This window comes from Marmota marmota, unplaced genomic scaffold (assembly GCF_001458135.2).
Source record: "Marmota marmota marmota unplaced genomic scaffold, marMar, whole genome shotgun sequence".
Lineage (NCBI taxonomy): Eukaryota > Metazoa > Chordata > Mammalia > Rodentia > Sciuridae > Marmota > Marmota marmota.
Genome location: NW_026000221.1, coordinates 13,201,476 through 13,212,375, shown reverse-complemented (window position 1 = coordinate 13,212,375; position 10,900 = coordinate 13,201,476). Strand labels below are relative to the sequence as shown.

The 10,900-nt window shown below is 52.2% G+C and overlaps 1 protein-coding gene across 1 annotated transcript; it reads left to right on the top strand.

Annotated features, from left to right (window-relative positions):
- Window position 1: 1 nt before the first annotated feature.
- Ca7 (carbonic anhydrase 7) lies at window positions 2-7,559 on the top strand (the record flags this gene model as incomplete). The annotated part of the gene is made up of 7 exons (XM_048792013.1): window positions 2-142; window positions 2,188-2,347; window positions 4,546-4,664; window positions 5,439-5,534; window positions 5,638-5,700; window positions 6,235-6,390; window positions 6,784-7,559. Coding segments are annotated over 7 exons (858 nt in total), but the record flags the coding sequence as incomplete, so codon positions are not given.
- Between the last annotated feature and the right edge of the window lie 3,341 nt (window positions 7,560-10,900).

The window sequence follows — 10,900 nt, the reverse complement described above, 5'->3', positions numbered from 1 at the left end:
CGCTGTGCGCGGGTGTCTGCACGGGGTGCGCGCACGGCGTGTGTGCGGGGACCTCCGGGAAACTGGGCTCCGCGAAGGCAAAGGCGCCGTGTCCCCGGGAAAGAGTTTCCCGGTGGAAGCGTCCAAGCTGCTGTGGCCACTGGTAAGTGAGGGAAAGGGGCACTTAGGGTGCTCATGCATGTGTCTAGTGTCCACACTGAGCAGGGTGTCTGAGCACGTCCGGTGTGAGGTGGGAGCTGGCCGACACCAGCCTCCTGGTCTAACGGGAAAAATAGATGTACCCTGCCACAGTTGCTATAGGATGCAGAAAAGGAGAAAGACGCAGAAGATGAGCCAGACGGCTTTTGTGTGGGTCTGGGACACGACAATTCCCTTTTAGGCTACTTCTTATCAAGCAGGGAGGGAGGTGTGGAGTAAGGGCTTCCTCATTTCCCTGAGATAAGCGATGTACCCCCAAGATCCAGGCTGTCTGTAGGGGAACCCAAGTAGGGCAGATGGGGGTTGGAAGGGGCACCCAACTCTCCAGCTCCATTATGAGGGTGGGTAGGGGTCCCTGGCCACAGTCTTGGGGGCCATGAAGTTACAGTGGATATGAGGGAATCAGGGAGGTGCTTCAGAGTCTCTGGTCCCCTCAAACCCCCAAGGACAAAGGAGCATATTTTGGAAGTGGAACCCTAGATCTGGACATGCAGGAATTAGAGACATTTAAAAAAAAAAAAAAAAAAAAGGCAACTGAGACTAGCAAAGATGGAGGAAAAGGCAAAAAAGGGGCAGATTGACAGCACACACTGGAGACCATCTTCCTCCAGCAGTTAGCTTTTGGGTGCTTCTACCAGAGTCTGAGTCCCCTGACTTCAGCCTTTCCTGCTAATCCTGCCCACCAGCTCTGAGCATCCAGGGTCCTGAATGGCCTGTCCCATGGCCCTGCTACCCACAGGCAGCTGCCCTTCACCCAACTAGACATGGGTTGTTCTGTCTAGGGGCAATGAAGAAGCAAAGGACAGAGGACAGAGGTGCCGGCATGCGGCAGCACTCTCAAGGGCTTCAAAAATAACCCAGTGGGGCCCGGCCACGATTTGGAGTTCTGAGTCATCCTTTGGGGACACAGCTCTGTCGGCACCTGCTGCTGTTTTCTCAGGAAAACTTAAGAAGCCAAAAAGGGGGAGAAGCACCAGCCGGCAGTGGCTCTAAAAATAGGCTGCATCTCAGGATGTTCCCCAGGGAGATGCTGAGTCTCTCGGCTGCAGATGGAGCCTCTGGGAGGCAGGTGGTGGGCGCCTGTGGGTGTGCATGCAGGTGTGTGTATGAGCGCATGTGTATGCATGGGCATGTGTTTTGCTGTGGTCCTCTTGTGTGAATTTGGCTTTCCAACAGGAGGTGTTTGTGTGTGAGGGTGCATAGATGTGTGTCAAATGTAGTTAGTAGAGCTGTGTGTGTGTTTGAGCACATGCGTTGTTCTGAGCTTGTCCTGGTGACCCAGGTACACATGTGTGCACACATATGAAGATCTCAGTAGACCTCTGGGCATGTGCCTGGAGAGGGAAACCAGAGATGGTACAGGTACATACCTTGTGTTTATACTGTGTGTGTGTGTGTGTGTGTGTGTATGAACATGCATGCATGGCCCTCGGTCCTCTCGTCTGTGACATGGGCATCATGCTAGTTTCTACTTCACAAGATGGTTGTGAGGAGCAAATACATGTCACAGAGCCAAAGTTAGGTTGATGTGAGTTTTTGTTATCAGTATCACAAACATCAAGTTTGCACTAAGTTACTCAGGATGCAGGAAGAGGTTAAATATTTGTTAAGTTAAGATTAGAGACTTCAGATGCTTGGGGCCTCCTTGAGTGTGTGTTGGGGACTGGAGGTTATGAGATGCACTACCTGGAACCACCTCTGAATCTGTAGCTGCACGACGTTCCCTTTCATTCATTTCCTAGCATGCTGGGAGGGGAGTTTTAGTGAAGCCATTTCCCAGACAAGGAAATGGAGGATGAAGGGGAATTGGCAGAGTGGGAATGGAACTCCAGGCTGCTTCAAAGCAGAGGCTCACTGAATGGATGCCTAGGAATCGACCCCCAGGACTTACTTCAGCCTGCAGCTCAGAGATACTGGCTATCCTGAGTCCTTGCCACATCCCTGCCTGCAGGCCCCTTGAATTGGCACAAGCTGTATCCCATTGCCCAGGGAGACCGACAGTCACCCATCAACATCATATCCAGCCAGGCTGTGTATTCACCCAGCCTGCAGCCACTGGAGCTTTCCTATGAGGTCTGCACATCCCTCAGCATCACCAACAATGGCCATTCTGTCCAGGTAGACTTCAATGACAGCGATGATCGAACAGGTAAGTGGCCCCTGCCAAAACTTGGAACCTGTCCCTGCTAGGACTTAACCCTATTGGGCTAGCTCATTTGTTCTTCTCAATAATCCACTTTTCAGATGGGTGAACAGAAGCTCAATGAGCTGGGGAGCACCAGAACAAGCTGGTTCTGCTCCCCAAAGTCTTTCTCTCCAACTCACTAAAGGTCTCAACTCCCTTGGGCCACAGACAGGCCCATGGGAACTCACAGAAGCTCCTTCTTAGATCTCTTTGCCCTGGGATTAGAGTCCAGGTCCTTTCGTGATAAATTCCTAGGCAGAGGCTTTAGGAGTGCTCTTCAGTGAAGAGATTTTGTCCTTATGACTAGGTTTGTGGGATAGGAAGTTGGGTGAGGAGAATTTCTTAGAATTTCTTAGGAAGTGTCCAGTTCTTTGAACCCTCACCCCCCACTTCTCACCCTTCCACACACATATGAAATAGAAAAACAAAAGAGCCACGCTGGGAGGCTGAGACAGAAGGATCACAAGTTCAAGACCAGCCTGGACAACTTAGAGAGACCCTGTCTCAAAATAAAAAATGAAATAAGAAAAGGACTGGGGAAGTCGCTCAGTGGTAGAGTGCCTGTGGTTTCAATCCCCAGTACAAAAGAAAAAGAAAAGAAATTCAAAAGGCACAAAAGAAGAGGAAAGCCAGAATTTTCATGAGGCGATTGATCTAAATTGCTTAATCCTGAGTTCCTGGTAAGCTAGGGAAAAGGGAAAGAGAGTGGGTATAGTTCTTGTTGCATAAGGGAGGAAGTCAAGCAATCCCCAGTAGAGAGAGGAAAAGCATTTCCTTGCACTGAGCTCCAAGAAAGGAAAAACCTCTTGTCCAAAACTTTAGGAAGAAGACATGGGGGTCTAGATGACAGAATACCCAGACCTGAAGAGGCAGTGAGCCAGTGGGGTTTTGCCACTCACCTAGCACAGTTCACTCTGGAGGTCAAATGGATTGGTGCCAACAGAATACTGAGGAGGGAGGAAGGAGGGTGGGCAGGGAGAAAGGTTAGAGAATGAGGGTTAGAGATACTTAGGGGTCCCAGGTGAAGCAATCTCAAAGAGGGACACTCACAGACCTATCTGGAAGCTCGGCCTGCAAGCCCTGTTCCTTCCACCTCTGGGAATAGGATGGCCTTCCTGCCTCCCATCCCCAGACTCCCTTTCTCAACTTTCATCTTTGCCCTGGACAGGCCGTGTTTCTCAAGTAAGGCGGGTTGGGCAGCAAGAAGGGGCCTGTGAACTGTCCTGTTCTCCTTGAGGGGCCCCCATGTGGACAAGGACCTGCCCTGATCACTCAACGTGGAAGGGCCTTAGGGGAACTCTGAGCCTGGGGCCGTCACCTGATCTAGGGGCTCACATTCAGGCCTGGCTGGGGCCCCCTCCGCTGCCAGATCCCTTTCAGCTAGAAATTCTATCAGTCCCCAGGAGGCCTTGTGCATGGCCCCAGCTCACTGACTATCAAGGTGAGAAAGTCACAAGCTCAGAACAAGTGGGACCCTCCAGAGAGGTCATTTGTGCTGGAGATGTCACTGAGGGCACTAGAGCCTGTCAAATAAGAGGGTAAGGACTCTTGGGAGCTGGCTTCCTGCTCTGGGACAATACCATGTTCTGGGGGGCTCAAGGTGGCAGGGAGGCAGTATGGCCTGGTGATCAGGGGATTGGGTCAGAATTTAAGAAATATGGGTTTATACCATACCTCAGTGCCTTGCTATGTAACCATGGGCAAATGCCTTGCCCTCTCTGTGCCTCAGTTTCCTCCTTTATAAAATAGGAATAATAATATGTTCTGGCCCTTGTGGGCTACTATGAGGACTAAACAAATGAATCCTTCCAAGCTAGCCTAGGTCAGGAGCCAGACGGGGGAGGTCTACTGTTAGTGCCAAGGGGGGCCTGGAGGCAGGGTCCCAGCTTCCACAGGAAATCAGAAGGAGTGAAGAGAATGGCCCCAAGGAGGGGGCAGTACTCTGTCAGTCCCAAACTGCAGGCTGTCAAGATTTCTGCCCTGACCCAGATTAAGGGCTGTGATGGTCAGTGGAGACTCACCCCAGCCTGGCCAGTCCAGTGGACTCTCCACATGAAACACATATCCCCTTCCTGGGCTGCTGCTCTGGACCTGGCACTGCCACCATGAGGCAGTGTGGGTCCCACCATGCCCACTGCCACAAACCCCACTTCTACCCACAGTGGTGACTGGGGGCCCCCTGGAAGGGCCCTACCGCCTCAGGCAGTTCCACTTCCACTGGGGAAAGAAGCATGATGCGGGCTCAGAGCACACTGTGGACGGCAAGTCGTTCCCCAGCGAGGTGAGGGCCCTCTGTATCCCTCTGCTGCCTGGGGAAGGGATAGGGATACCATAGTCAGCGGCTTGAGCATTTCTGGGTAGAGCTCTGGAGAGGGTGAGGGGAACACCAGGGGACTTTAAGGTGAGATGCCTTCTACCGGCCCCCAGCACAGTGTCTCCCTCTGAGCTCTGCCCACTGCTGTCCTGGTCTGCATATTGGTTTTCTGAAGGTCCTGCCCAGTCCCACCATACCCTGCTGGAAACCCTTCAGAAGCTGAACCTAGCATTCACGGCCCTGCACGGACTCACCAGGCTTGGCTTCATCTTCCCCTGCCCTCTTCCCCCATTGGGCTGCATGTGATGAATACATACACCTGTCCATACCTGGTTCCCTATTGCTCCTCATACTCCTGGTCCCTTTGCCTGGAATGCCTTTCCCCAAGGCTCTCATCTGATAACCCTCTACTTCTTTGAACTCGCTGCAGGGGCCACCTCCAAATGTCACTAGGGATGGCCATCATTCATTTCATAGCTAGTTCACTGGAAGGCAGAATCCGAGTCAGATTCCTTTTGGGTCTCCTGGGGCTTGGGGAAGGGTTGGGCCCAAACATGGGTAGATGCTTACTGGGAACTTCTGGGGCTCCCCTGCACTTCAGGACCCCAAGCCTGGAAAGTTTGATAGCCTTCCCCGCAGAGAGGCAGAAGTCAGGTAGGAGTGAAGGAAGCCTGGCTCAGAGTTCCATTGTCCCCAAGGCGCTAAGCCCTGGCCTGGCCTGGCCTGTTCTTGCTCCTCCAGCTACATCTAGTTCACTGGAATGCCAAGAAGTATAGTACCTTTGGGGAGGCAGCCTCAGCACCCGATGGCCTGGCTGTGGTCAGTGTCTTCCTGGAGGTGAGTGGTGGGTCCCTGGGACCAGGAAGAGTATGCGAGGCCTGGCATGCCCCTATCTCTGGAATGCAGGGGTGTTGGGCTCACACCACTTTCTCCCTGACAGACAGGGGATGAGCACCCTAGCATGAATCGTCTGACGGATGCACTCTACATGGTTCGATTTAAGGTGAGACCAGGGCTCCCTGTCCCTGATCTTGAGCAGCTTAGTAAGCAGAGAAGAAGCAGCTGGCTCATGAGTGGGCCCATTCAGCCCTCTATTCTGGCAGCAAACTCTGGCTGAAACCAAGGGCAAAGGACAGTACCTTCAGGGCTGTCTCCTGATTTCTCTTCACTAGGGTCCACTGCCCCATTGGTGCCTGCCAGGCAACCCAGAAGTGAGTAGGATTTGTGAGATGCTGGTCACAATAAATGGTAGTCTGACAAACAGTGCCACCAAGGAAAGCTGAAGGCAAGGGAGTGAACATGGTGACCAGGAGCCCAGGAACCACAACCTTTACATACAAGCAAACGGGTGCTGAGGGCCCAGCCCTGCCGGGGAGGTGGCCTCTGGGGTCATAGACATGTGCCCACAATTTGCATCAGTGAGCCAAGAAGAAGCCTGAATCCCCGATGATAGAAGTGGGTGGGGAAGCTGCTGGGTTGATCTTGGTGGGAGGTATGTGCTGACTTCCGGGACTGTCCCCCATACCCCGCTCCCCAGGGCACCAAGGCCCAGTTTAGCTGCTTCAACCCCAAGTGCCTCCTGCCTACCAGCCGGCACTACTGGACCTACCCAGGCTCCCTGACCACACCCCCGCTCAGTGAGAGTGTCATCTGGATTGTACTCCGAGAGCCCATCAGCATCTCTGAGAGGCAGGTGAGTCCTCCCAGAGCCCCAGGTTAAGGGGGCACTCAGGGCCCAGCCAAAGTGGGGTGCCCCCCACCATATTGCTAGTAAAGTTTGGATTCTTGGTTGGGGGTTAGCTTGATTGTTAGTCTTTAGGACCTAGACATGTACTGGGAGGGGAGACACCTGGATCCTGGGACCACCTCTACTGTGTTGGAATTGAAATGCTGCATTTGTTGATACACCTTAGCTGGACAGGATTGGGACTTGAACTAAGTGGAGTTCAAAGGCCCTTTAGGAGTAAGTATCTGGGGCTGGGTCTCAAAGAGGAGAATGAGTGGGGATGAGACGGACCAGTTGAAGAGGATATGCCAGCTGCTGGGTCTGGGACCACCCACATTTTAACCCTTCTGCCTCTTCAAGATGGAGAAGTTCCGGAGCCTACTTTTCACCTCAGAGGATGATGAGAGGATCCACATGGTGAACAACTTCCGGCCACCACAACCACTGAAGGGCCGCGTGGTCAAAGCCTCCTTCCGGGCCTGAGCTGCCCACCTGCCCAGCTGACCAAAGGGCACCATCTTCCCAAGGGCTTCCATGTCAGCAGACACCAAACCATCTGAGGCTCCCTGCCTGGGGGTGCTGTGGACCCCCTTTCAGCCGGCTTGCTCCTTGACCACTCTGGAGGGTTTTTGATGGGACCCTGGAGTTGAGGGCACCCTGCAGCTGCCCTGGGGACTAGAAGAACAGGCGCTGAGCAGGGTCCAAGCCTGGGGCTGCCTCTGCTCTCCAAGACCCAAAGGCCCCTGGGAACCTCCTCTTGTCTTCCCCACTGGCAGTGGCAGCAGCCCCACTCTGAGCTCACACTGTGATGGACAAGACCGAGCTCCCTGGGGCAGGCAGCTGGCACTGCCAGAAAGACTCAAGCAATAATTAGAGGTGGGCAGAGCTGCCCTCTCGGCATTACCTCGACTGCAGGCCTCCACCAGGCACACACCTCACTGCCAGGCCATTTAATCAGCACCCAGCCTGCTGGAGGTGACATGGCCTTCTCCCTCCAGCCATCTGCTGCCACGGGCAGGCCCTGGCTATAGCTTATACACTATCTATCTCCCCTTGTCCCCACCCAGCCATCAAAGACCCCTACATAATAACCCATGGATATATTAATTAATAAACTCATTTATCCATTCAGCGAACACAACTGAGTGCCTATGCTATGTCAAGTACTGTTCTAGGCTTTAGGGAGTCGGTGGTGGTTAGCGGGGCACATTTGGGAGGGACTTGTACTAGGCAGAGGGAGATTATAACAAGGGCAGGACAGAGGTGATGGAACAGAAGAAAAGGATAGTCTACCTTGTTTTGTGAGAAAATGAAATTCTAGCCAGTACTCCAAGATGGAGGGAAGAGAATGCCTTGCTGAGGTAGAGGGAAGAGGTGAGAACCGGGGACTGAAAAGGGTCAGTGGGACTAGAGCCCTGGGGAAGGGCCTTGGCCTTTCTTTCTCCCTAAGCTAGTGGGGAGTCACAAGGGTTGGCAGTAGAGAAGGGGCAGGGCCAAGTGTGCATATGGGGAAGATCCCTGTGGAATGTGGCAGCAGGGAGGAAGTGGGGCCCAGTGGGTGGTCAGGAGTAAAAGGACAGGGTATCGGAGGAGGGGAAGAGGGAACTAGGTGAGATTTAAAGGTGCATCTCAAAGGCAGCATTTGGCTGTGTGTGAGGGAGAAGAGTCCAGAGGGTATCCCAGGAAGTGGGAGACCCCCCTCATGGACTGGGAACCCTGAGAGGAGCTGATCAGTTGGACACATAGTATTGATGGGGCCCTGGAAGAAAACCATTGAGGCACAAACTCTAGGCCCCAACCCTTCATTTGCACAAATTTTTAGTGAGTGCTGTCTTAAATTTGCACCCTAAGTACCTTGCTGGCCTCCACCTAGCCCCATCCTAAGTCCAGAGAGCTCAGGGAGGCAAGCTCACAATTGGGTTTAGAGACCCAGTGAGCACTTGACCCAGATGAGACGGGGCAGGAGGCAGACAGTGAGGGGGGCTGAGGAGGGAGGGGGAATGAGAAGCCAGGAGAGCAGATGTGCAAGTTTAGTTGTGAAGGAAAAGAAAGGGACAGCTGAGTAGCTGTGAGGAGATGGACAGGGGCACGACCAAACCCCTTGGGAAGAAGTGCTAGCTTCATGACTGAGATTGGCTGGTGAGGCATGCTGACTGTTGATGCCTATAGCTTTTGTCATTGTCACTAAACCAGAAGTCTACTCCCAGGCCACAGGGTACTTCTGGATCTTCTAGTTTTGAATTCAGGGAGGCAGGGAAGGGCAAGTCTTGCTCTGTTGGTCCCCCCTCCCATTCCCATGCTCAGGACAAACCTGTCCCCAGAGTACGTGAAGGTGGGGGGATAGGAGAGACAGGATATCTCAGCAAAAATCTGCCCCAGTGCAGGATCAGACAACTTTGCCTCTGCACGCCCACTGGCTTGACTTAGGGGCTATCTTCTCCTCCGGGTTTCAGGAGGGGTGAGAAGGTGGGGGAGCTGTCTGGAGGATAGTGTTTGCTCAGCTTGGGGGCAGATGGCTTTGGAGCAGGGAAGTGTACTAGCAATGTGAACTGTTAAGTCCCTGTGAAGGGCCTGCGGAAGATATCCAGCTCTCTCCCTAAGTCCCAGGAACTGTCATTAATCCCATTTTACAGATGGGATAATTAGGTTCAGGGAGGTTAAGTAGGTAAGTGGCAGAGCTAGAGTTGAACGGGATCTGTCTGGGAACTTTCTTGCTATATGCCAGAGCAGCTGGACCCAAGGGAGGGAGGGATAACATAATGTGGCCGCTCAGAGGTGGCATAATAGCTTCAATGCTGCTGGATGTACCAGGGACATTGTCCAGCCCCTCCCAGGGATGGTAGCACCCACCACAGGTCTGGCCCTGAGAAGCACTTGGAAAATGGGAGCTGGTTTTATAATAATTATCCCAAGTCTGCCAAGAATTTTCACTCCCCCAAATCCTTTCCCTTAATACATTTTTAAAATTTAAAACTATTTTAAAACCCGAAGTGGCCTCATGTTATAATCACAACCCAAGGTTTGACTCTATTATATCCAAATGGAATGTCCCAGCTGGATCTCAAATGCCTCCAGCAAACCTGGCCTCAAGGGACCCAAGCCTGGGTTTTCAATCCTCATTCAGGACAAGGTCTTCTGGAAGTGATGCTGGATACATCTGAGGCATCCAAGGCAAGATGGGCTCTTCTTGCTCCCAAGACCCCAAAGAGGCCCCAGCCTGGACAGCCAAGAGGGCTTTTAGAGAGACCCAGGCTAGCAACCACAGCATGCTGAGTCTTCCCAGGTTAGGGGCACAGGCTCTCCTCCAAAGCACCTCTTGGGGGAAACCAGGCCCCAGGGAGTCCTTTCTGTGGGGTGGGGCTCAGGAGATGGGTGACTATGAAGACCCAATCCCCCTGGAGCTCCTGCAGAGGATTTGCTCCCAAGTGTCATGATTACCATGATAGCTGCTGCTGCTGCTGCTGCAGAGGCCCAGAATTCTCTGCAGCCCGAGGGCTGGCTGTGGACATTCACCCTCTAGGATGCTATCTGGGGAGGAAACCCTAAGGTAACTTGACAAAGTTACCTGGGAAGCAGGTCACAGCTGATGTCCAAGCTGATAGGGGTTAGAGTTGGACAGAGGCCTCTTGGCTGCAGCTGGAGCAGCCAGGAGGTGGGAGTGAGGACAGATGAGTATATCTGTCCCGTCTGGGAATCTTGGGGTGCCTCCCACAAACATGGGTCCCTGCACCAACTGAGGCCACCTTAAAAGGCAGAATGTACGACTGGTTGGTCAAGATTCAGGGAGAAGGAGAAGAATGTGACTCTGAGCATAAAACATTCTGGCATTTATCCCACAGCCAGAGGCAGGGCCTGGGGAAGGCATTTCTTTTGGAGCCTTACCTGTCACCAACTCTAGGGAAGACATTGCAGCTCATGTCACTCAAGACTCAAAAGCTTGTTTCCTCCTCTGTAAAAAGAAAATGGCATAGTATAAGTCAAATCCATAGTTTAAAAATTTTTAATGACTGCATCAAAAATGTAAAAGGAGGGGCTGGGGTTGTAGCACAGTGGTGCAGCATTTGCCTCACATGTGTGAGGCCCTGGGTTCCATTGTTAGCACCACATAAAAATAAATAAACAAAATAAAATATATTGTGTATGTCTACAACTAAAATATTTTTAAAAAACTGAGGTTAGCCGGTGCGATATCACACGCCTCAGATAACAAGATAGAGGATGAGTTGAAAGCCAGCCTCAGCAATGGCAAGGCACTAAGAAACTCAGTGAGACTCTGTCTCTAAATAAAATACAAAATAGGACTGGGAATGTGACTTAATGGTCGAGTGCCAATCCCTGGTACCAAAAAGCAAAAACAAAAACCTGAGGTTAAAAAATGCAAAAGAAAATATCTTTTGTTTCAGGATGAGGGATTGAACCCGGAGCCTCAGGCAATCAGTTCATCAAATAATACATTTTATTTAAACCAATTATATCT